Source organism: Manis pentadactyla, chromosome 5, assembly GCF_030020395.1.
Source record: "Manis pentadactyla isolate mManPen7 chromosome 5, mManPen7.hap1, whole genome shotgun sequence".
In the NCBI taxonomy this organism is placed as follows: domain Eukaryota; kingdom Metazoa; phylum Chordata; class Mammalia; order Pholidota; family Manidae; genus Manis; species Manis pentadactyla.
In genome coordinates, this window is record NC_080023.1 from 34,707,435 (window position 1) to 34,734,853 (window position 27,419).

Below are 27,419 nucleotides of genomic sequence, written 5' to 3' on the forward strand. Positions count from 1 at the left end.
TTTTAAAAGTTTTATCTTTTTCATGAAATTTACTCAAACAAGACAACAGGCCAGATTTAATATAGCACAGTTAAACTTCAGGCCCATTCTGTCCCAAAGTGAAGTTTTCTTCTTTTTCTTTGGGCACAGGGATCAAGGCTAGTATTTTATCCAGTAGACTGAAATGTGGCCTTGCGGTCTTTCTGTCTGCGTTATGAGCGCAATTCACTGGGCAGCATATGAAGGGATGTTGTCACCATCCGAATTTTTCTGTCCAGCATCTCCGTCCTCCTGAAAGGCTTCTGAGCCCCAGAGGAGTGATACACTCAGGGTTCTGACATCTGGGCCAGGTTTTCTAATTAAAGAAACAAAGGCTTTTCTGTTTCATACTTTTCTAGAAAGCATGTGGCGTATATTTATTTTGTGATAGGTTTTTATCACTGGTAGCAAGATGTTACTGTATCTTAAGTGAATGCTCACTCACCCGATCACCTCACAGATTCTAGTTATTTTTTGCATGGGTGACAGATTTAAGGGGCACATCAATAAGGCTGGCATGGAGATGTCCCCTCTCCAGATGTTTACTTCTATATTTTCATCTGAAATTCAGCCTTTTCACCTATGGACACACATTTCTACAGCAAATAACATGGTGAACACATGGTTTTGTATTCCTGACTCCCCACCCTTGCCCCTGCAGCCGCCTCCGCTCAAACCCATGATCACACTGGATGCCTCCTGTGTCAGGCCTTGGCTTGTAGTGGGCAGCTGAAAGATAAACTGCTATAAAATAAATCTATGACCCTTGTGAAAACAAATAGAACTGTTTGAAAGAGTTTAAGAACATAGTGACTCCTTGAAGGATTGTCAACATTCATGAACCCTTTGACTATAAGTGAATTTTCTTGTGTGTGTGTCTGTGTACACTGAAATTTATAAAAAAGAACCTCAGTAGCAAGATATTTGAGGCCGTTTGTGTTCTTAACCTTGCAATGCTTTTCTTGGCTTGACTTAAAGAAAACTTCACTGTCCTCTATTTTCTACTCCTGTTGAGGGGAACAGTTGGGACTGGGAGACTCTGGGGTGGCAGGGAGAAGCCCGCAGAGGAGAGGAGTCCAGGAGCTGCTGGGTGCCAATACTTACCTAATTATTCCATTGAGTTCACCCCGCTCCCCAAGGCCAAGTCTTTCTTTTCTTTTATCTTTTCTCATGTGTCTCCACTGCTGTGAGGCTGGAACAATGGAACCTACCCTGGACCACACGCATCTGTTGCCACCAGGTTCATCTCTGGACACTAAACAGTCCTGCTGCCATTAAGATGGCTGTGCTTCCTAGGGAGCCTCATTTACCTATGGGGGCCATCTGATTAGGACTGCGCAAGCTATACTGTCATGGGTTCAGCTTTGTGGGACTTCCAGCTTGCCTAAGTTACCTCTTGGGTCCTTGATCTCAACTCCAGTTGCCAGGTAACAGAGATGCAGTAACTTGAATTGGTCTCTCTTCCTTCTTGCTTCCATTCTGAAAACAGCTACTCTGAACTGACGAGTGCCTGCAGGGATTTCAGTGTCATGGGACAGGTTACTTTACTCCTTTGTATAACCTCAGAGTTACCGCCAATAAAAGAGCGAAGCAGATTTCATTCACCATCCCAAGCTGCAGTGTGGTGTGAGTTGGAATGCTAAGACCAACATAGAGATATTTTTAGCAAAATGAAGTATTTTGATGCATATCTCTCACCTGAAATTTTTCCCAGATTTGCTATTTCTAGCTTCTTAGCAACTTCACAAAGGGGTATTGTATTTGGGTCGGAAGAGCAAAATATTTTTATTTCCTGCCCCTGACATTTAATGGAACTGATAAAAACCATCAAGGCTCTTTGAGTTCTGGATCTCCCACAAAATTTTTTTTAAAAAAGAAAAACAGTAATAAAAAAAATGTTATGTAAGAAAGAATTTGAGTGGTTTTTTCCTGTTTGTATGAGAGAAGAGTTACTGTGGACAGTGAGGGCAACCATCAGCAGGAATGGTAAACAGAGAGCTTTGCTAAACAAATCATAGCAAGAATGATTGGACAGCTACCATGTCAACCATCTCTAAACTTTACATTGACCTTGACTGATGGCTTTGGCTTTTCCTCCCAAGAAACTGTTGGAACTTGAGTTAGAAGGTGTTGGAGCTATGCTGTTTTATTAAATGCTTATTTGTCATTAAGTGAGTGAGTGATAGACTCTTATGGTTGATCAGAAAATATCAACTGAAAAAGTCATGGGTTTGGCTTTGCAAAAAGTTCAATAAACACAGAGGTTATGTTTTAAAGCAGTTGAAAGACAAAATTATTCAGTTAAGAATATCCATTTCATTTCATACTTATTTGGCGTTTTAATTTTTTTGCCCATGGTTTAGATGGCCCAACAGTAATGTTGGTTAAATCCAACATAAAGTATTAACAATGGACTGAATGCTTTACAAAAAATAAGAAAGTGTTCCTGCTTGGCTTACTTATTTATTCATCAAGATTTCCCAGACTTTGTCAATAGATTTCTAGGCAGATTGGTGATATATTGTTACACATGCATAGCAAACTGCCTTCTGTGTAGAGTAGAATGAAACCCTCACCCTTCTCTATTTTTTTAAATAAAAAATCCCTGAGAGACGTGTAAGGATTAAATGAGCTAATTAGGGTAAAACTGGCATGATTACCTAGAGCACTGTATGTGCTCAGAAAAAGGTAGCAATGATAATGGTGCTGATAGAAGTAGTGTCACTCTCATCCATCCTGAAACCTCTGTTTTCTCATCTGTAAAATGGCATAATAATACCTGACTCATTGATTTGTGAGGAATAAAGGTATATGTATCAACTTAGTGTGTCTTCTGGCATCTTATAAGCTCTCAGTGAGCTTGTAAGGAAGGCTCACTTGAAGCCATAGCCCTCTCCACAAGGCCCTGAAACTAAACTAACCAAGTCACTCTGAGCAAGTCACCCTTGTTCTGTCTGTTTCTGTTCCTCATAAAATGGTGGTGTTGAACCAAATGCTCTGAACGGTCTCTTCCTTTGAAGTATTTAGCAGTGATCACTCAATTACTCAACACGATTTTGGAAATACCTGTTAATGAGAAACTCATCCACAAGAACTTCTTTGCCATCTACCACCAAAGACCTTATTAAATATAGTCTCTTGAGAAATTTTCTCTTATTTAAAAAATTGGGAGTTTTGTTTGTATGATTAATAACTCTATTAACTGGCCCTGTTCAAAAGTGTAACTGATCAGTATGTAATTCCCCAAAGCCCTTCTTATTTCTCATGGCTGTATTTTTAATTTAAAAGTCCTTGGCCACTTTCACCAAAAATTAAATCCTGATGCCTTCCAGATATACCCCATATTGAAGAACAGTATTCAGTTTTGTCTTGTTGCCAATAGCTGCTCTCTCTTTGTTCTACCCCCCAGATCCTCATCTAGTTTTTTCCCTTTGGAGAATAGATGTGAAAAACTGGTTTCCATTTTCCTGAAACTGGCTTGCAGTGTCATCACCCTGAAGGCAGGAAGACTAAGGAGGCCGTGTGGATCAGAAGTCCAAAGTCCAGGCTCTGCCCCCCAGAGCTGAGGGGCTTTGGATGGTACACTTACTGTTGCTTGGTTTTCCCATCTGTCAAATAACAGTAGGACAGATCGATTCCTAAGACCTTTCTACCCGTGAAGATTTATGATCCCTATCTCTTCCCATTCTGCCCCATATGGCTTGCTTTTTTTTGGCTTATTTTATTTTTAGTATTTTTGTTGTTGTTGAGGCATAATTCACATACAACATTATATTCCTTTCAGGTGAATGTACAACATAATGATTTGATATTTGTATATCTTTCAAAATGATCACCACAATAAGTCTAGTTAACATCTGTCACCAAAGCTACAGAATTATTTTTGGTATGAGAACTTTTAAGATCTACTCTCTTAGTAACTTTCAAATATGCAGTACAGTATTACTAGCTATATAATTGCCATGCAGTACATTATATCCACAGGGCTTATTTATAGCTGGAAGTTTGTACATTTTGATTCCCTTCACCCATCCCCTACCCCCTACTCTGGCAACCACTGATCTGTCCTTGTATTTATGAGCTTGTTTTCTTTTTTAATTCCATCTGTAAGTGAAATCAGATGGTATTTGTCTTTCTCTGCTTAATTTATTTCACTTAGCATTGCCCACAAAGTCTATCCATGTTATCACAAATGGCAAGATTTCCTTCTTTCTCATGGCTGAGTAATATTCCATTGTATATTTATACAACATTTACCATTTTTACTTTATCCATTCATTTGTTGATGGACATTTAGATTGTTTCCCTATCTTGTCTATTGTAAATAATGCTGCAGTGAACATGGGGTACATACATCTTCAAGTTAGGGTTTTTTTCTTCAAATGAAACTCAGAAGTGGAATTTCTGGGTCATATGGTAGTTCCATTTTAATTTTTTGAGGAACCTCCAAATCATTTTCCATAATGGCTTCACAGATTTACATTCCCACCAACAGTGCACAAGGGTTCCCTTTTCTCCACGTCCTCACCAACACTTTTTTTATTTCTTGTCTTTTGATGATAGCCATTCTAACAGGTGTGAGGTGACATCTCATTGTGGTTTTGATTTGCATTTCCCTGAGCATCAGTGATATTGAGTGTCTTTTCCATACTGTTAGTATTAATTACCCCTCATTTAGTATTTACAGTATGTCAGATATTATTCTATTAAGTTGGATAATGAGTGCTTGTTATATGCTAAGCACTTTACATCTATTATTTATTCCTCACAGTAACCCAACAAAGTAGTTGCAACTAGCATCCTCCTTCCATAGATGGGGAAACTGCGACAGGGATGTGAGGTGTATGCTTAGGATGAATGAAGGATTGAGCTGGAATTTGAATCCAGGATGTGATGCCATACCCTTGTCCTTAGTCATTTTATTATACCACATTGCTAAGCATTTATTTTTTTCCCTTTTCCTCTCTACAGTAACAACAGGAAGGATGTAATAGTACCCTCATTTTATAATGAAGAAACTAAGCACAGGGAGGGTAAACTTTCGGCCAGAGTAGCCTGGCTGGTGTGTGACAGAGCTGAGGTTCAAACTGAAGCCTGCTCTTACCTACCACATTCCATCGCCTGAGTTCATTTCTCACTACTCTCACAGGTACCTTTGTGACTAATGAAAAGCTAAGTTATGGTACATTTTTCAAAGAAGGATACTTTTGTTTTTGTTTTTAGTTTTTTTAAGCATGTAAAGTAAAGAGAGGCTTTTAAACAATAAGTTTCCTTAAGCATTTAAAAGGCCAGATTTACTTAGAGTTGGGTGTGAATATGAATTTGTGATCAAATAATTATTTATTTGCAAATAGATTCTTTTTATTTAGTGAGATACTACAGTTTAATCTAATCCCTGTCTGATTTGTCTTAGATTCCAAATAATGCTATCTGTATTCAAATATAAAACTTCACTACATACTCAAATTACAGGAGATGACAGGTTTCATCCCCTGTATCCTCAGTGCAGCTCAATTACTCATGTCCTCTATTTTTCACTCTGATGTTTAAAAATCTACTTCCTGTTTACAGGAAGGTAGGACCTGAAGTTTGGTATAGACTCTAACTAGTTAATTTTTCTTATATGGCTGATATGTAGTAAGTGCTCAATTAATGTGTGCTGACTGGATTGGTAAGGAAAAATAATTTGATACCCTTATCTCATTTTACTCCCCTAGGCATTTAGAAAAGGAATCTTCCACTTTCTAAATGACCTCGAGTAAACAGCTCCAGGCCTTCCTATCTCACCATCTCTGGGTGCATCGGGTTGGAGTCAATCACATACCACTTGGCCTGAATGTCTAAGACTTGACAGGAAGTGGGCAGCAATTGCTCCTTTGCTTTTTATTGTTTGTATAAATATTAAGTGCCATGACAACAAAAACACTAACAGCCAGATGAAGAACAGAAACATATGGAGATGTGGAAGACAATCTTGAAAAAGAGAGTATTTTAGAGAAATGCTTCATGTGGCCTCTCTTGATATGAGTGTATGGCTAACATGGTTTATTCTGCTTCTGAGGAAAAATAAAGATATGGTGAGGAGAAATAATAAAACCTTTGTCCATGGAAAACATCAAATAACCAAAGGGTAAATATCTTATTTAATTTCTATAATTGGAGCACAGACTTGACTGAGTTTCCTGACAGCCACAGCAAAAGGGAAAACATGCTGGATGATAAAGTTTTCATTTGCATGAGGCACGGTCATACTGGTTTATGAACAAGCCTATCCTTAACATCTAGGTTTAAAAGAAATTCCTTCCCTAAGTCTTTCTATAGGAGACTAACTGATTCTAAAAACAGAGTTTCTTCTGCTTTCTACCTCTGTGATAGGAAATTGACAACATTCAAGACAAAAAAGTAAATTTTTAAAGCCACGGTCAGGTTACTTGTACAATTACATAAGAATTCAGATGGCTTGTGGGGGGAAATAAGTGTCTTTCATCCCTCTAGCATTGTCTACAGGGTTCATGAGTTTAGTTGAACTCTCATCATCATGGATATTTTAATAGCTTTGCTTTCCATTGCCAGGCTCATTAGAGACCATGCAAAACAGTGCTCACTCCTTGAAATTTCCTAAAGGGCAAAGTAACCCTAGTGAGCTCTGCGTTTCTTTACCCAAATGTGTCATGAAATGTGAAGTTGCTCTTATCAAACCAAAATGGCCACTACTGAGAATTGTCCCCAGTGAGTCTGTTTTGCTATCACTGGGCAGGAGGAAGATGCAAATATGAGATGAAATTAGATATCCTTATATCCTCATGTACCAGTCTTTAAAATATGGCATCTGCTAAGCCTGCATCAGGGTCCTCCTGTGTGGAAGAAGGTTGCCGACGGCTGGAAGCATGAGCCCAAAGCCCAGTATGTTGGTGAATGCCATCAACTTGCTCTTACTCTCGTAGAATCAGTGCCTTCTCCTTGTTTCTTGCTCCTGACGCTCCTAGGCTCCTTCTCACTAATCTGTGAAAGTTATAAATATGATTATGTTAGAGTCCGATGCCACAAAATATTCAATTTCGTCTACTTCTACCTCTCCTAGACACTCAGCCTCCCATTCCTTTTCTCAGAAGCTTGAAAAAAACTTAAAAAAATATTTAGTTAGATCTGTGGGGCTTGTGAACCCAATTTTAACAATTTACCCTCCTAGATTCAGGGACTGGAGGCCAGCCTTGCCATCTTTCATTCTTTTGGGTTTAACAAATATTTATTGGATACCTACTATGTGCTAGATCCTGTGCTATTATCTGAATATGTAGGGATGACAAACAAACCAAAAAAAGGTCCCTGACTAATATTAAGCCAGGGCAGGCCAGGTGCAACAGCCTAGGCCTGTTGAAACCATGATAGAGTGATTGGCTCTGTTGGTTTCCAAGCTCAGATTCAGTAAAGCCTATTCACTTGATGGATGGCTCTGATCCTTATAAAGCTCCCATTTTCTTAGAGTGAAGTTTTTCATCTTGAGAGCCACTAAGGATTTACATCAACTTTTCCATTCTCATCACCTAAGGAAATAGAGCTCTTTTCCTTCCTCTTATATAATGAGAGATGTCCCCTGTTTCTGTTTGCACCAGTTATCTATTGTTGCAATTAAGCTATGTAACAAATGACCACAGAAACCTCAAGAGTGTAAAATGTGTTTATTGCTCCCACAACTAAGATGGTTAGTTCGGTGGGTCTGCTGAGGTTTGGAGGCGCCCGCTCACTTTGGAGGCTCAATAGGTACCTTCCTAAATCCCACCTCTCCTCCTTTCTTAGGACATGCTCGCTCGCATGTCAGGGAAGTGACCTGGCTGTCAGCCAAGGCGGCGGGGCTGGTCCAGTGCTCCTTCACTTGTCTTTTTCGCTCCAGCTGGCTATCCAAGGCATGTCTCCTGCTACCTGATTCTGTCCACTGTCACCTCTGAGACTTAGATCCTTGACTATTCACCATTATATGAGAATTCTTCTTTAAACATGCACTCAAACCTGGACAGCTGGTGTGGTTTGACCAGTTAAAAATGTAAAGGAACCATTATTTCTTATTATCTGGATACACTGCTTCTGTTAATTGTTAATTTGGGCTCAGATGGCACTAGCTTATTTAGCAGATGAATTGCACAGTTGGCCCCTCATCTCATGTCAGGCTTGAGAAAAACAAAATCTCTCAGATCTTTCTCCATATATATTGCTGCCAAGTCTCATCCATCCTGTTAAATAAAATCTTTGTATAATCCTTGAATTGTGTCAACTGGGTTTCATAAAGGGTCTTTGAGATATGTATTGAATTAACTAAATTAATTCATTTGTTTAGTACATATTTATCATGTGTTAGGTGCCAGGCACTGTGCAGGGAACAAGATACTGCCATAGTCCTTGCTTTTGTGGAATTTGTGCTGTAATTGCAGCAAGGTAGGGTGGATGCTAATTTAGCAGTCAGGATTAAAAGGCATTATCAGCTATGTAGCATCTTTTTGCTATGGAAGTCTCTCCATTCTCTTTGAGAACTCCTGGAGTTGATTAAAATTCCAGTCATTGCCATTTGATTGATATTTTGGTGAGATGTTGTCACATCTGCTTTGGACAAGGCATGAATAGTTAGCGGATGTGGAAACTGTTCACAAATTTCAAAAAGCAGGTTTCTGTTGAACATTATGAACTTGATTGACATCACACTCATGGTGTTGTTGATTTAGCAAGAACTTCCTACTGTTTTCATGGAAAGCTCAAACATCTTCCCTTGGGCCACTTGGCGGGCATAATGTGTGAAGGATTTTAGGCAGGGGAGCATGGTGTGCATACTGATGTTTATCTTAGAAGAGTTTTCTGTCACTCACACTGCCTGGTGTGCCTCTGCCAAAGCCAGTTAAATGCCTTCTGTTGGTTCTGGATGCCTGGTTAGAAGGCCCTCAGGCCTGCCATGACACTAAAGCCGATACATTGTGGGTACTGTGAGGAAGCATGACCCCTCTTCCACTGACCCCACATTCAAAGGCAAAACAAACCCAAGCAAAGCTCTCCTTCCATTCCTTCAATATCAAGAGTCTACTAAGTGCTGGAAATAAATCAGTAGGCAAAACAAAGCTCCTGTCCTCGAATGCTATTCTTACAATCTTATAGAACTCAAGGGACTTTTACTCTTATATTCAAGGGGCATATATAGAGTAAAGGCACTTATATGCTATGGGAAAACAGATAATAAAAAACTTTTTAACTAGTAAATAAGAAAATTATAGAGTACGCTAGATGACCATAAAATGTTGGAAGAAATAGCTATGGGTTGTCCCGTTAAATAGAGTGACTGAAATAGCAGTGTAGGCCTCCTTAAGAGGGTAATAGTTGAGCAAGGATCTGAAAAGAGTAAGAAGTTAGCCATGTGGCTATTGGGAAAATATAACATGTAGAGATTAACAGCCAGTATCTAAATACCTGGTTCCACGTTTTTATAGTTAACTCTGCTGTCAACTATCCAGTACCACTTTTTGAGTGCTCATGATTTGCCCAGGCACTGGGCTCTTTACATATATTGCTTGGAATCTGCTGAGAGGTAGGTTATATTATCAATTGCCATTTACAGTTGAGGATATGGAGAGTCAGATAAATTAATAAAGTCCTGTATGTGAAGCATCAGTGGAAATGGGATTTGAATCCACTTCTGAAGCCTGAGCATTTTCCTCTTTTTCTGTTTGCTTTCTCTCATAATGGTGGGAAGAAACTGGGGAATTACCCTTTTAATCAAGTGATTTGGAGAGTGTCCTTGGAACTAAGATGTAAGGTTTCTAAGATAAAATTACATCATTCACACATTCTGCAAAATCTATTTTAGGAGCCACTTTTTCTAGGAAACCTCCCTTAAATAAAGGCAAAGTATTTGGTTTGATTACCCAGCTAGGTTAATAGAGCCCCTTGTATAGCCTATCTACTCTAAAGGCAGCCACTCCATTCAGAATTCTGTTTATCGCTAATGACTATCAGTGGTACATATCTCTGATTAGTGATTGCTTGACAATCTTGACACATAATAAACACAGAACTTCCTTGTCCTCCAATGTTGCAAACTGTATCATCAATGAGCTGTTGTAAAGTGGTTCTTATTTTTTCCATAGCAACAATATGAGGACAGACGAATTGCCTACATTTATAAGGACTAGGCATCAAGTAGTCATTGTGACCAGCAATAAAAGCAAAGATAAATGTGAAACTATGTTGTAATCCCTATAAAGTAGGTTATATGTGGAAGCGCCATGTACTATTTAGTGTACTTAGTAGCACATTAAAAAAATACAGCCCCACTTTCTTACAAATTTGGAACTTACAAGCATTGGGAGAGATTATTTAGAAAATCCAGGTCTCCTCTTTGAAAATATATCCCAGGAAGTTTAAACTGATGCTTTTCTTTTTCAATAAATAGTCCCGAGTCGTGCAAAGGCATTAAAATATGTATATTTTAAAATTGATAGCTGCTGTGTATGTGTGTGTGTGTAAATAATTGGTGGTCAGAATCCTTAACAATGTGTGGCCTGCTGGGCAAAACTAGTACAACTGTGGTCACCAAGGTGCTGAAACACCCCTGGCAGTTTAAGGTGGGGAGGAAGATGATTTCGCAGAATTCTCTCTGCCCGCTGCATGCTTGGAAGGGATCCTCAGATAAGACCCCCTGGGGGAAGGTGGAGTAGCAAATTGAATCCCCCAGGGCAGGTGCTAAACTGTACTCTAATGAAGGTGAGTCAGTCAGCATGGGGCTTTTGTGGGACCTTCAAATGTGAGCTTAGGAGCTGAACAGGAATGCTGGGGAGCTGAACTTGGCACCAACACATACTCTTTTTCTAACTCTCCCCATGTTGAATTCAACCTCCTGTGAAAACTGATGTTTAACACGTTTTAAGGGTTGCAGATTCTCAGTCTGACTGTGGTGCCTACACGCGCCAGCCTGGTGGTAGTTCCTCAGGGACTCCTCACAGTGCCTGACTGTCAAGGTTCATTTAAAGCTGTAAGTATAGCTGCTACATACACAACAGACAAAATAAATGCATGTGCTTTTGATGACACTTTGATGACAACTCTCAGATCATTTCATTCTTCTCTAAAGAGTCATGAACAATGGACACCAACATTAAAACAATGAAAGACCTTCAAAATGTGTCTTTTAGAGTTGTAAAAGCAGGAATGAGAGCTTTATCCTGCCTTAGATCTTGTGGAACTTCCCTAAGAAAGGAGGAGAGGTGGGATTTAGGAAGGTACCTATTGAGCCACTGGCTAAGGAAATGGCTTAAAACAACTTAGGTAGTGATTTCTGATTATGCTCCTTCCCAGTCCAAATGCTGTGATAGTTTCCGTTCCCCAACAGGATACAATCCATATTCTTTTCCACAGTCTTTTCCCAGCCTCATTTCCTATTCCTTAATTCCCACTCCCCCCACCGCCCAAAGCCATTACCCATCATGCCCGTTCCCTCTTCAGACAGGCAAACCAGAAGTCCTCCTTGGAGACCTAGCCCACAGCACTTTACTGAAGCCTCTGTAAGGCACTTCCAAGGGGTTCCCACACCCCATGTGTAGTTCCTTATGACAGGTCAACCCTGTTGTATTTAGGGAAGATGAGTTTTGTGTTTCTCCTTCTTGAGACAGTAAACTCTATGGAATTTAGGGACAATTTTCTATCAATCCCTTTGGTGTGTGACATAATTCTTGCTTCATGAGTGATTGAATTAATGCCATAAATGCTTTAAAGAGGAGGTTTCCTGTATATAATCCCAATGCAAGCAGTGTTCTTTCCTTGTGAAAATTACTGGATTTTGAATTTCAGCATTCATTTCAACTAAGGTGTCTTCACCATCTAAAATGATATTAAACAGTTGATTTACTAATAAGGAAATTTAGGTTTGTCAAACACATGCAGATTTTTGAGTTTTTTAAAAATTATGTATTACCCTAAAATGCATTGTTTTTATAGCTGAAGAAAGTAAGTCTTTTGCCTAGTTTGGCAGGTTAGTTTTGCAGGGCAGGGGGCAGGTTATTGACAGCATGTTCTGGAAGGTACGGTTTAAAAAAATTTGTAATTTAGACATAGCCCTCTAAGAAGAGTAGATTTTAAAATAAAACTCTTGCTATTGTGACCATTAAAACATATTAGAAGTTAATTGAAAATCCAGCTTCAAGTCCTCTTTCAGAAGCACCTTCAGTTTTCTTCCTCTCTGTCTCAGATGTCCTTTGGAGCCCATGTCCTGTTTTCCTTCTGCCCTAATCCTGTCTTTATGTTACTTTCTCCTAGAATCTTCCTGAACCAGGTCGCACTGTAGCCTGTCTCACTTATATTTTCCATCCCTCTTCTCACCACTAGCCCCTTCCCTTCAGCCTACAAATCTATCCAGACCTGTCTTTTAATAACCCCTCTCCTGAACCTGGTTGTACCCTCCAACTTCCATCTCCTCTATCCTCTATCTTCTTCTTCAGGGACAAACTTGTTGCAAAAATACTCTGCGTTTACAGCACCCATTTCCTCCTTATCTCCTCATGTCTTAACCCTTTATTGACTTACACCTGTACCACTGGAGTAAGCCTATCTTCTGAGTTACTAGAGGTCATCAGTTACTTTCCATGATAGATACCACTGACCAATCCCTTCTTGAAATTACCTTTGCTCTTGATTTGCAACTCTACACTTTCTAGTTCTCTTTTATCATTCCTTTGTATGTCCCCTTGCCCCACCCAGTGCAGACATTTCCTCAGGTCTGTCCTTGGTCTTTCTTGACAGTCTACCTCCTTTCCCTTGACAATCCTGCTTACTCCCTTCTTTTCAACCACTGTCTACATGATGAGGAGCCCAAGTCCACCTACCAAGGACTCCCAAGTATGTATCGTCAGTTCCAAACTCTCTCCGGGGCTTTGTTTCCTCATTTTCTGTGTTCCTGACAATTCTTCAATTTCATTCTGTTGAAAACATTACTAATCTCATAGTGCATTCCTGTATCAGCATACCTTATTTCCCCTATTAACCTATTTCTCTTAAAGGGAACACCATCTTTACAACCATCATGCTTGAAAGGCATGCTTAACACTCACCCCTACATTCAGTCATTTCAGAGCCCTATAAATTCTACCTAAATCCTGTCTCTCACGTCCATCTCTTCCCTGCTGTTCCTCCTGGGCTTTGTCAAAGCTCCTGTCACACAGCAGAAATTCCGTTACTCTCCTGCCCCTCAGTACAACATTAAAGACTTCAAGTTCCTTAACAAAACTTTTATGACCACACAGGGCTGACTGTGATTTACCTTATATAATGATAAGGGTATGACGGAAGGCAACACCCTCTTAATGATGGAAGTCCAGGCTTTTGAGGCACATAGATCTGAAGGAAAACCACGGCTCTCCTCTCCCTCAAATCCAGATGCTTCTCCTGAGGCTTCAACCTCATGTACTCCCCTCTCTGCAATCTTTTGTGGATTTGGGTACACAACTGTTCTCTTTTCCACCCCAGGACATTTCAGGCCCGTAAGAAGATCCAAGTGGTGAGTTGGGTCTGTAGAAGTTGCCAGACTCTTCCTGACCCTGTATTGCCTAATCCAGCCAACCAAAATGTGAAAGGAAAAGAAACAACACTGTCCTGACACATATTCAAATCTTCTGTAAATTATTCTCCCTGTCTCCCTCTCTGGTTTAGAAATACCACACTTAAATTTAGTCTTGCTTCCTTGGCTGTATTTTTTCCCAAACTGCATGGATTTTTCTGTAGGTGTTAGAAATCTAGATTCCAATTAACTTTGCCGCTGATTGCTTTGTAAATCTTGGTGAGTCACGGCTTGTTCATAAATGATGATGATTTTGAAGTTCTTTCAGCATGGCAATGCATGAGCGGAATACAAATAAACTAATTAAAATGTATATTCACTGCACTTGTATGTGTGGTTTTGAGAAGAAGGCCATAAATAAATATGGAGCTTTCGAGTCTTATTTATGGTTTTCAAGGGGAAGTTTGTGTGCTTTATTATCCTGTATGACAAACTAGGCTATAAAATTGTCTAAATCTCTCTTAATCTTAAATTCGTATTCTGGGCCATTAAAATAAGGACCAAGCATCATGAAAAAGAAAGAAATAGATGTTCCTAAAAAATTCCACTGACATTGGAAAAGTAAACTCCTATCAGGAATTTGATCAAGAGGCTAAAGTCATAGCAGAACGGGAACAGTACCCAATCATTCTGTTCTTTATGCCTCCTAATTATACAGTGAAGAAATAGAAGGATGTCACAAGAGCACACACTTCAATAAACATTTGCTTGAAATGGTATTTAGGAATCCTCAGAAATCTCCCCAAAGGCCTCTAAACAGCTTCTGTCTAGAGAGAATTCTGATTATAAAACATTTTCTGCATATCTTACCCTCTTTTAGAGGCAGGGTCATTATTGCTTGCGGATTTGGGGCTTTACTTCACTTTTGCTTCTGTCAGGAGTCTCTGAGCAAGATTGAAAAGTAGCCAGAGTGGCCTTTCCCAGATGCTGCTATAGCACCAAGGCTGAGCCTGTGGTGCAAAAGAGTCAGGGTCCAGTCTCAGTCCCCAGCCTGCTTTGCATAGTGGTTAATAAACCACTTCTTCACTTTTTAGTGAGCACTTTTTACAAACTCTTTGCTTCCTTTTACAGTTTTTCTTATTTTCTGTTTTATTGGTTTGTTTTATGTTTTAGATTCCACATGTAAGTGAAATCTTAGGTATTTGGCTTTCTCCATCTGACTTATTTCACTCTAGGTCCATCCATGTTGTTGTGAAGAGCATGATCTCATTCTTCTTTATGGCTGAGTAATAGTCCAGTGTGTGCATGTGTATGTGTATGTAGTGTGTGTGTGTGTGTATGTATACACACACACACACACACACACACACACACACACACACACACACTACATCTTCTCTATCCATTCATCTATCGATGGACACTTAGGTTGCATCTGTATCTTAGTATTGTAAATAATGCTGTGATTAACATAGGAGCACATATATATTTCTGAATTAGCATTTTTGCTTTTTTCAGGGAAAATATCCAGAAATGGAATTACTGGGTCATATGGTAAGTCACAGGGATGAAAATACAGCACAGGGAATGTAATAACTTTGTATGCTGACAGATGGTAACCACACTTATTGTGGCAAGCATTTTGTAATGTATAGATTTGTGGAATCACTATGTTGTACAACTGAAACTAATAAAATGTATGTTGACTGTACTTCAAACAGAAAAATTTTTTTGAGAATCCTAAAAAATATATAAATTAATAATAACGTTGTCATCTTACCCCAGGTTGAATGATTAGAATGTGTGGGAAGTTTTCTCCTCTTCAGTATGGTGAGGGTGAGTCAGGCGAGCTGTGGTTTGGTTTCCTTTGTCTCCAATAACATCTGATGAAGTTGGCAAGAATGCCAGTTAGCAAAGTTTTCATCTAGAAGTGAAAGGAAAGGGAAATGTCAATAGTATGGTAGTAGGATAACAGTTGTAGTGAAACATTTAAATAAAAAGGAAGTATTTTTTGACCTGTCATGAAAATCATGAGCCCAGTCATGCTGTCCTAAAGGAAATTAATTTAGACTTCAAATAAATCATGTGATCAGATAGCAAAATCTGAAGCTAAATATAAGATTGTTACCTCTAGTATCTGGATTATTACATATTCTACTATGGCTGTGATTACTGGTATGGAAACATTTAAAATTGGAAAACTTAGGCTAGAGTCTGGAAGTAAGTGTTGATCGCATCTGAGAGGTAAGGGTTTGACAGAATTACCTTCTTACTAGATAGATATCTGAATATCTCTTTCAGGGAGAAAGTATATCTCTGTCTGGGCCATTGGGAAGTTTTCTTACTTTCCCTTTTACCAGCATTTATAGATATTTGATAGAAAAGATCTTGAAAATGACATGGGCAGTGATAGTACACTGGCAGAGCATTATGAAAGGGTTTAATCCCCAATTATAACATTCTTCATTAGATTAAATTGAGCAGCACCAATTCTAGAGGATGGGTATTTTTTCCTCTCCAAATGAAACTCTGGAAAGGATTGTCTTGTACACTTCAAACGGTGTTTTGGTTATGAAGATTCATCTTCTGCATTTAGTAGTTGAAGGTTAAAACTATGGGCCATATAGACCTTTGATTAAATCTCAGGGCCGCCACCTGTGACAGTGTGCAAGTCACACAGCTCGCCAACACAGTGTCCTTGGTCTGGGAGACCTAGTGGTCATACATTCATGGGTTATTGTATGGATTAAACGATGGTATACACAAAATGGCCAGCAGTGTGTGGGCACACAATAAGTGCTCAATATCCTGATGTCCATATTCCATGTATGTTATTCCTTCCAGAGATACATCTAGAGCATAGATAATCATAGCACCACAAATAGCTTGTAAAGTGAAGAGAGTATCTCTCAGACTCAGGTAACCAACCCAGATATTTGCAGATAGATTTCAATATTTTTCCTATACAACAGGGCAGAATTAAATTACTCATAGTGATAGATACTCAATAAAAGGGTAAGTTTCTTTTCTCCACTGTCCTGAGTCAATAAAATTTACTGAGAAATTCTGGGGAAACCCACCAAGCCAGTGGCTTGACAAGCAGCTTTGCCTTGGAGAACAGCACCTGTGCTCTCCCAGCCTGCAAAGGTGTGCGAACATTGCCTGTGACCGCCTTGCACAGCAGGGCTCCACTGTCCCTCCCTATAAGCCCCCCACCTCCAAGTCAGGTGTATACAGAGCAGCTTTCCTCTTACTAGTCAGGTAGCATCAGATTTTATTATTTAAGTCCTAAAATAATCTATCTTAGAGATGAAAACAGAAAACCGTTACATTTTACCTACTTTCACATTCTCATACCAACAATCAGAAAATTTTCCATCTGGGGTCCTGTCAGTTCCCTCTAGGTCAGGACTCCTGGACTCCTTACTGGTCCCTTCATTAGGGACTTCAGTGGTCCCACCTGAGAACAGGAGAACAATTGGAATTGTGTTCATCCTGTTTTCTTTACACAAGAGGAAATGGTGTAGTGGCTAAGTGCCTTGCCCCGAGGCCCCTTGACATGTAAATAATAAAAAAAATAGCTAATATTATACTGATTGCTTATTGTGGGCCAAAAGATTACCCTAAGTAATCTATATATTAAATATATGTGTGTGTGTATCTTAAGTACTTTATATATTTCTATTACTTGTCATAACAAGCCTAGAAGTATAAGTAATGTTATTGTCCCCATTTTACAAGTGAGGGAAGGAGAACTGAGAGGTGAGGTAATTTCCCCAAGATGATGCACTTGGAATCAGAACTCAGGTGGCTGATTCCAAGGACTGCTCTACCCATTTTCCCTGCTGTCAGAGCTGGGAAGAGAACTCAGAGCAAGACTATTTACAACTTTCTGTAGAGAGGACTCCTGGTTGTCACATAAGCCTTATTTTTCAAGGTCAATACAGTGAAAAATAAAGGCCAGCTTTTCTACAATTCAGAAACATTTATTCAGAAAATAATTATTGAGGACATAATTTGGTTAAGGGTCTGTGTTCAGTTCTATGGGGGAAAACAGATGACTCCCTGCTTTCTCCTCAGAGAAATGAATGTATTCTAGTCCTGAAACTTCACAGTAACTTCAATAGAGTTAGCATGACTGATGTCAGTTTTCACTCTAAGCTCTTGAGTCTTTATGAAATCTGAATTACTTGAAGGGTAAATGGCTCCTATTAAAAACAAATAAGAGAATAATATATGAATAAAGGATGTCCCCGAATTAGATCTTGGGTAAGTGGGGAAAGTGACTTGACATGTGAGCCTGCTGGCACTTAAAAGCTTGTGCGAATTTGCAAAGATTTTGTTTCCAAGTTGTCACCATTCTGCTCTTCATGAGGGTCAGCTATCTGAGCCAAGATTTTCCTGGTTTATGCATAGTGATTTGATTGCACACCATCATGGGTTGACATTTTAGGAGAGAAAGAAGTAACTTCTCTCACAGGAGGAGTTGAACTACTTCTGTAATTTTTTTTCAAGCTGGTATTCATCTGCTGCGTATCTTCATTGTTTCAAACAATCGTGGTTTTCAGAATTTCCCTCGTCTCTTAGTGAAAAATATCACTTAGTTTTTATATCTTTCACCAAGAAGAGTTCCACGATGTTTTACAAGGTCCATGAATCTGTTACCACTAGCATGCTTGGAGTGGTAAACAGATCTCCAAATCCCAGATATGTCACGTTGAGAAAGGAGAAGCGGGCATTTGGCTCTCATTCCTGGGTCTAGAATGATGATGTGTGCGGGGAGACGGTCCCGGCTCTGCCTGTGCTGTCCTGACTCGGGACCAGAGTAGGTGTCACATTCCTCTTCATGCCCCCACAGCCTCCCAACAGCCAAGATGATGATGATGACAATAACTGCAAGCAACTGACGTGTCAGGACAGGTTCTGTGTACCAGGCATGACACTAAGCTCTTGGGGGATTTCTTATTTCATCCTTGCAGTTTATCATATAGGTATTCTTATTCCCATCTCACAGATAAGGAAACTTGTCTAAGGTCACAGAATTAGTAAGACAAAGCCAGGGTTCAAACCAATGTCTCTCTCACTGCATCCCTGAACTCTTAACCACTAAAGTAGGGATCCCTGATGGAGAGGATACTAACGGCCATGACACAATGGATGGAAGCAATTGTGAAGCTTTGGGTGTGGGTAAAAGAAGACTGAGAGGAGACACAAGAAATATCAAAATAATCAAGGATAATTGGGTGGAAGACAGCCTGAGCATGATTTGGGCAGCTTCCCAGAGGCAGAAGTAGGACCAATGAGGAGAAATCCCTCAGAAATCATGCTGGCATCACATTCCGAGTTATCCAAAAATGTGCTGAAGTGTATCCGAAATTTGTCCTTCCTCATCATTGAAGACTTTCAAGCCCTGGCTGAACAGTGAGGACTCAACCATTATTAACCTTAGAATTCTTTCTGATTCCAACTAGTAATGCTCTTCTATGTGCCCCAGAGTGCTCATCAGAATAGTTGCAAAACCTTCTACCTACACAGATTCTCTGTTCTTAAATCTGTTCTTCCCTTCACCATGTTCCAGGGCTCTGCCAAAAGGTGTGTTATGGCACAAGACAAGACTTTTGGGTTTGCACAGGGAGGCAGAAGAGAGAATGCTGAGGTTAAGGGTGGACTGCCTGGGTTTGGACCGTGGCACAGCCACTTACTGTGTGCACATGCTGAAGTTGCTAAACCTCTCTGTGCTTTGGATTCTTGTATATCATGCTGTAAATAGGATAATGTTAAAATGGAGGTGTTTTCAGGATTAATGAGTTAAGACATTTAAAGCCCTCAGAACAGTGCCTGGCATGTTTTGGGTGTTCAGTATTAGTGTTAACTTTATAAATGTGATGTGCTTTTGACTTGCTATCAGCTTTTATTCAGTAGTAATCATGACAAGCTCAACAGGAACACCACCAGTAGTTATGAGTTATAGTTCTAAGCCAGAATGAAATTCCAGAGAGCCCACACTTTTAACTACCTACTCAGTATTGGGTACTGAGTTAAGTCCTGTGCCTAAGTTATCTCATTTATTTCACAAGAAAACCTGGTAGCTATGTTTTATCACATTTTATGTGTGAGGAAACTAGGACTTAGAAAGGTTACATAGCTTGCCTTTATCACCAGTAGGTGGGAAAACCTCTTTCTACGTTTATCTTTGGACATATTTCTACCATTGTTCAGTAGTATAATACATATCCCTTTTTGAAAACTCCGTAACTAACTGGCGTGAGAAATTATTATAACTTTATTTCACCTCATAAGTAACGTCCTTAAGATCTGCAGCTTTGACATTTGCTAAACATAGGCAGTAAAATGACATTTGAGAATAAAAGGTCAATAGCACCCAGTATTTACAACTAAAAGTAACAGTGAAACTACAGACTTGCCACAAAGAAAACTTTCCTATCATGTGATATGAAAATAATTTAAAAAGAAAAAGATTATTAAGACCCAACCTTGGACCTGATAATGATATGCTCTTTTTATAGGACAAGAAGAATTTCACAGTCCCTTGGAATGGGGTATCACAGAATTTGACTCATAATGAACACCGAATTTGTATGTTCAAAACTGTGGTGACATAATGTTTTACTTATTTTTGCATCTAGATTTCTTCAAACACCAATGCTAGAAAAATACTCTAAAACAGATTATTTCTTCTGGCTTTCCTTCAGAAAGACTGAGTAAGAAAAGTATGATGCTGCTAAAATGGGCCAAGATGTTGAGGAAATGTCTCTGGGTGTTGTAGGAGATAATCCAATGGAAATTGTCTCCTTTGTCATCAAATAGAGCCAGGCTACAAGTCTAGGTGTTCACATTCCCTATGAATAGTAAGGAACTGTTGAAAGAGGATGCTTGACTTTGAAATTAATTTGCAATGATAAGCATTTGAAGTATTCTCCCAAATTCTAGGTCTTTGAGACATGTTATTTACTTCCCAATTTGGGTCACCCTGCCTGTCCTTTGCTCACCGGCTGTCTCACTACATTTTTCCTCTCCTTTTGTCTATTTGTGTTTATATTTCCAGTCTTTCATCCTGTTGACCTTCCAGATATGTGTAATGCAAGTACACACTGAATAATAGAGAAATGTTCTAAGTAATTAAAAAAACAATTTTGTGCAGTATCATTTTTCTTAGCATTATACCAAAAAAGGAATTACCCACCAAAAAAGGGTGAATAGAGAAGAAATGACTGTATAAATGTCTGAACCCAAACCAGCACAGGTATTATTCAATAATTGGTTTTGTTTCTCATGATCAATAATGCCATGTCACCTATTACCCTGTTTGAGAGATGCAGGAGTTAGACAGGTAAAGATGGAAATGCTCACTTTCTTACTGATAAGAACTAGGTTGCAGATCGTGACTTTGGTCTGGCAAGTGTGGTTGCTACTATTTCAGCCCTGACTAAACCAGACTTACTAACCAGCCCCAGGGGACTCAGCACACAGGCCTCCCCTGTAGAAGCAGTGCTTATAAAACATATGGCATGGAGCAGGAGAGAGCACATGTCTTGGATGCCAAGTGTCTTCTCCTGTACTCAGCACTCAGATAATTCCTGAGCAGGGTGTCAGAATAGTGCCCAGGAACATCCCTCTAATGGCACGTCCTCTAGCTGGAAGCATGAAGGATGAAGGACAAAAGGGTCTACCCTCAATGGTAATTTGGAAAATAAGATGCAGCTGAAATCTAGAATGTTTTTTAACCTCGGCTGAACACTAACTACAGTACCTGGTGCTTACCGAGCAGTGTAATGAATGTAACACACCCCAGATCACTAGAGATGGGTTGTCGAGGTGGTAGAGCCCAGTGCCATATTCCACACTGGAGGTGGTTTCAGAGGTAATGGTACATAGGAAGGACTCCTAAAATGGCACTTAAAAGCAGTTTCCGCGTTATGGCTGTGCATGAGATTTACCACGGATAAAGAACTCACTGATTAGAGCAAAGTCTTGTACTTCATCATCAGGAAACGTTTTATGCACAAAAGTTCCTACACTGTTCAATCTACTTAGAATTTCTGTCACTATTATGACTGAATTGCTCTTCAGTGTTGAACAGAGAGGACTAAAAGGTGGTCCTCATGGCGTCATGGTTGTGAGCACTGCTGAACATTAGCCACGTTTGCAGAATGGTATTATGGCGTCAGGTCCCGATGTGGGATATTAGACATGGATGTCACGGTGTGTTTCAGTAAAATGCAGCAGTACCCTTGCCAGCATACTCTGTGACCCCCTGAGATATGCTGCATGAACCTGAACCCTGGAAAATGGTAAGCCTGCCTGACGTTCACAGTTCGGTAGCCATTCCATGCTTTAACCAGTAATCATAAAGTAAAGCTCTTACCCAAGGCATTCTGATTATAACTCTAACAAAACTTTGTCTCCTAAGGGATTTAAGTAAGTGATCTCAAAACATGTGGCCTCACCTCTGCTTGCTTACCCTAGAGGTTCTGCGGTTTCAACAGGAGCCGCTGAACCTGGAGTTTAAGCCTTGCTTTTGCTCCATTCAGCCCTCATTTTCTTAGGTGATATGGTTTGCATTAGTGTTGCAGTGGAGCAGATATAAACCCATATTTATTTCTGTTTGCACACTTACACTGAGGCAGAGACATTAATTTTGTAGACAGAACAAATAATTATTTTGTACCTAAGCACCGAGGAAAGGAAGAAACTGTTTTAGCACCATTTATAACAGCAGCCGGTCTCTGGACATTTTGTGGCATAAAGATGTCCTATAGGTAGTTCTGGAACAGTCTGGAAGGATTCAGGGAAAATAAATGTCTAGGCAAAGAATAAAACCACAAGAATGAATGGCACCACCCAAAAATAGACTGAGAAGAGCTATCAGCCATGGGGTTTGACTGGAGGAAACTCATTTATGGAATAGGGCAGAAAGAACAACTCAGGAAGATGACTGGGAAAAAGGGGCAGAGAAATACTGGAAAGTAGAGTATCACAGAGTCAGTTGGAAGGAGGACACGCCAAGGAAGAAAAAGTAATGAGCTGTGTCAAACTCAGGTAGAGAGCCCTTTGTAGGAACTGAAAAGTCTCCCTTGGATTAGCAAGTAGGGAGTAATAACTGACCTTAGGAACATTTGTGCCGGATGGTGAGACTTGAAGTCAGGTTGTCAGGGGGTTCCACCAGGAGGAGAGAAGCAAAGACTGGGGTTGAGGACAGCTCCTCTGGGCATGAGAGCCGAAAAGGAAGGGAAGATGATGGGTGTGAACCTGAGAGACACACACACAATCCTTGAAGGATGTGTCTGTGGAGTGGGAGCTTCCTACCTTCTTCATAGGACAAGGAGAAGACTGGAGAGGGAAAGAAGGTGGAAAGGAGAGAGAATAAAATGTACAGAAGGAAGTCTTGGAAGATAGGAAGGGATACGCCCTTGACAAGGAAGGAGAGACTTCTGTCCTCGGACCGGGGGATAGGGTGAATAAGGAATGAGTGCTGGCAGTGACCCCGGGCCTCAGCTTTCTCAGTGCAGCAAGGACGTCTGGATGTGAGTGGGAGAAGTGCCACATAAGAAGCGTGAAGAGAGGATGGGAGGCTGGATTAGTTGCTGAGAGGAATAGAAAGACTGTGGTCTCAATAGGAACTCAGAGGAGCTTGGAAACCGTGAATGTATAAGGGAGCCAGTATGTTCCATGCATGGTCAAGGGGTTAGAAGTTTGTTTTGAGGTTCAATTTGAGGTTCAAGATCTAGTGAATTTTGAGGGTGAGAGCTGGCTGGGTGATATGCTTGACCGTGGAAGGGAGTACTGGATGTTTCCAAGACTTCACGACAGGTGATGACAAGGCTCACATCAGGGCTCCAAAGTGGACCTTGGACAGGATGGCTCCTGTGTGCTGTGATGTCAAGGATGTGGAAAAGCCATATCATTTCAAAGATTCACCCCTACCCCAGGTAGCTATTTACAGGAGCCTGAAATTCCTATATGGGTACTTTATACTTACCTTTGTAGTAAACAAAAAATAGAATTGAGACTGGTAATATTTTAATCTATAATGATTTCTACATAAGCATGAATGAAAGAAGAAAGTGATAGTTCTCAGAAATATTTTTTGGTTGGCTTGTTAATAGGGGTAAGAGCAAGTGAAGAGAGTGTGAACTCCAACAATAACAGAAGGAGAGAAGCTTCAACTGTGACCTGAATTCAGCTTGGTCTAACTTTTCTAAATGCAGTTCCATTGCAAATGTCACATAATTAACAACATCTTCACAGATGCAAGAAAATGATCTTGCAAATATCCCACTCAAATTATTACAAATTAGAGATACAGAGTTTGGGGGTTTAGAATCACAGAGAAACAAATAATTGACAATTAGCAATATACTGGATTTAAGTAAATTACCTTTGGAATTGGTAATCCTCTCAATGTCCAAGATTACATATTCCATAACTTTTCATAATCCTAGTTTTTTACCTAAGGAAAGAAAATATAAGACATCTTAAATCCTGGAGGAAAACTAAGAGTGGAGTTTGATATAGAATTTGACAGGGAAGTGAAAAAAAAGGGTCTATGAGATAAGACATTCTGGCAAAAGAAAGCTAGACTCTTAGTAGCAAAAATGAACACAGTTAAGAAAACAACACGAAACAGATTCTTTCATAAGCAAGGAAGAGAAAACACAGAAATGTCAGACTGAAAGGAACTGTACTAAGAATTTGTGAAAGTGTATAACCAGGATATTGCCACCTAGATTTCATGTTTTGATTTTAGTATCTTGACAGTTAGACAGGACTTTGGCTTAAAAATGGGGAAGGACCTAGTCAGCGACCCTGTGGTTGGTTAAGGACTTTCTAATTGTGAGGCATCAGGAAATTGAAGGAAGAGACAGATAAGAGCATTCACATAGTAGGGGGCAGGCACTTCACAGGGACTATTGCCATTCTGTGACATCATGGAAATTCTTAGTGTAGAGGTTCTTATTCCCTCAGACCGAGATATGGTTGTCTACAGTAATGGAACAATTTCTACATCAGGGTTGTAGAGATAAAGGAAATCTCTAAGTAACCTTAGCCAGTGTTGGACTTTCAAGTCTTTTCCAAACAAATGAATGAGTCTCTCCCACCAAAAAGATGGCTTTGAGCTTCACTATCACACTCCCTCATTCTACACCAGTGGTGATACCAGCAGCAATAACTTGGTCAGACTGCAGAAAGCAGGAGAGAAATAGTCCATGTCTGAGGGGTTTGGCTGTAACTGGAGAAGGCCCATAGCTGAGAGAGTAAACAGAATCAACAATCTAAAGAATACTTTTTTAAAAGGATACTATCTGTCCTCTTCTTCTGGATTTAACTATAATATAGAATTATTATATAAACATAAACATAAAAGTCAAAAAATATATGAAAGGGAAAATAAAAGTACACTCATAGACTGTCCGCATACCAGGTTATAGTCTTCCCGTTTTTCTGTGTGTGTGTGTGTGTGTGTGTGTGTGTGTGTGTGTGTGTGTAAGCATACAGATGACATGGTTGGGGTTACACTGCAAAACAGTTTTATTTCTTTCATTTTCCCTTTTCATTGATGATGAGGATTTCCCTATGTTGTTAAATATTTTTTGTAAACACCATTTTGATGGCTATATGATTTTCCCCTCATGGACATACAAGAAATTATTTAAGTGTACCCTTTTTCTTGGGCATTTAGATTATTCCCATTTTTAAGTTATTATAAATAAACTTGTGATGAATTTTTTAGAACAGATACCCACATTAAATTGCTAGATCAAAGAAAACCCACACTTTTAAGGCATATTGTCAAATCCCCCTCAGAAAGGTTGTAATATACACTTTGCATTTCTAAAATATTATGAGCACCAGAGGCAAGATATTGAAAAATAAAGGCTAATGGCTATTTTGTCATTAGCAGTAAGAACTGTTTGAAAAATTCTGAGTCCTGGATCATTGTATTTAATATAAAGAAGACAAATCTCTCCTATATGCTATCTGTGAGGGGATTTGTACCAAATTAAAGAAACAGACCTCTTTTTCTGATGCAAACCCAGCAGGCAGGACTTACCAGGGGTATGACTGAGCTAGCTTTATTCCAGGCAAATCTTAAGTCTAGTATCAGGTAGAATCTAGCAGGGATCATCGAATGAAAAAATTTTCAAAGACAAAATGTGCTTAAGGTATGTGGGAGGACCATCCTGTATTTCACTAGTATCCACGAGGGTCCATCTTCATATTATAGTATCCAGACCCATTGCTGGGAGCCCAGCAGAGATCTCAAACCTATCTGTTGAACCATCACTACTGTCATTTTATTTATTGAATTTCAGCTATTAAGATTTCAAGTGTAGCTTGAATTTTCTATGATGCTATTTGTTTGGGGCTTTTTAGGAAAACATGTATGAGACTCTATAAGGGAGTGGGAATGCGCAGGGCATTTAGGATTAGGTTTGAACCCCACCTTGAACACTTGCTATATGACCTTGGGGCTATATGACCTTGGGGAAATAATTTCACCATTCTGAGCCTTACTTTTAATTTCCTTGTCTGTAAATTAGGAGCAACTGAGCCTACCTTGTAGAGCTATTGTGAGAATGAAAAGAATAATGTCTTTAAAATACTGAGTGTAATTTTACCTCTCCATTTTTTATCCTACAGTGCACTCCCACTTGTTTGAAATCACACACATGCATGCACACACACACACACACACACACACACACACACATTGTTTTTGCAGCATATTTTGAATTAGCAAACCTTGGAAACAGCCTAAGTGTCCATCTACAGAAAACTAATGTAATTATTCTGTGAGTAATAGCTGTTGTTACTGCTTTAAGTGTGAAGATACTGACAAGATTGGTGTTTTTTCAACATTGCTGATTTTTAAAGGTACCTCAGTTGAGAAGGTGCACCTTTGCCTGTTAGCTCTGTATTATATCATCAGGTATGGTTTCAATAGATAAATGACTGTCTCTCCACAAATTCAACCACTTCAGGAAGTATCTGTTACGTGATAGCATTTTTTCGTATACTCGTTAAAAGTTCAAATGTAAAAAATTTATATTCATTTCGGTGTAGACTCTTTTGAAAATAATTTTCAAATGCTATTTCATCATTCAGATATGAAATTCTTACAAAAGCACTCATAGAAATCCTCCCTCATACATTTCAGAACACTCTGTCCTTGGTCTCATAACGTCTTGGCATACCAATTTTTTTTTTTTTGAAGAACATTATGTTTACTAGGCTCCCCCTACCCCAAGTCCCCCCCACAAACCCCATTACAGTCACTGTCCATCAGCATAGTAAGATGTTGTAGAACCACTACTTGTCTTCTCTGTGTTGCAAAGCCCTCCCCTTTCCCCCACCCCCCACATTATACATGCTAATCATAATACTCCCTTTCTTCTTCCCCACCCTTATCCCTCCCTACTCTCCCATTCTCCCCAGTCTCTTTCCCTTTGGTAACTGTTAGTCCATTCTTGGGTTCTGTGATTCTGCTGCTGTTTTGTTCCTTCAGTTTTTCTTTTGTTCTTATACTCCACAGATGAGTGAAATCATTTGGTATTTGTTTTTCTCCGCTTGGCTTATTTCACTGAGCATAATACCCTCTAGCTCCATCCATGTTGTTGCAAATGGTAGGATTTGTTTTCTACTTATGGCTGAATAATATTCCATTGTGTATATGTACCACATCTTCTTTATCCATTCACCTACTGATGGACACTTAGGATGCTTCCATTTCTTGGCTATTGTAAATAGTGCTGCGATAAACAGGGGTGCATCTGTCTTTTCAAACTGGAGTGCTGCATCCTCAGGGTAAATTCCTAGAAGTGGAATTCCTGGGTCAAATGGTAAGTCTATTTTG

General features: G+C 39.6%; 1 protein-coding gene across 14 annotated transcripts in view; it reads left to right on the forward strand.

Annotated features, from left to right (window-relative positions):
• LIMCH1 (LIM and calponin homology domains 1) overlaps window positions 1–27,419 on the forward strand; it is a 311,556-nt gene that overhangs the window by 162,530 nt on the left and 121,607 nt on the right. For 4 of the 14 annotated variants that reach the window (XM_057502178.1, XM_036908574.2, XM_036908564.2 and 1 more), the window contains exon 4: window positions 15,062–15,097. The exons of the other annotated variants lie outside the window; for them this stretch is intronic. In XM_057502178.1, the coding sequence (XP_057358161.1) occupies window positions 15,062–15,097 (36 nt within the window). The remainder of the gene's footprint in view (window positions 1–15,061; window positions 15,098–27,419) is intronic. 14 annotated transcript variants of the gene reach the window in all.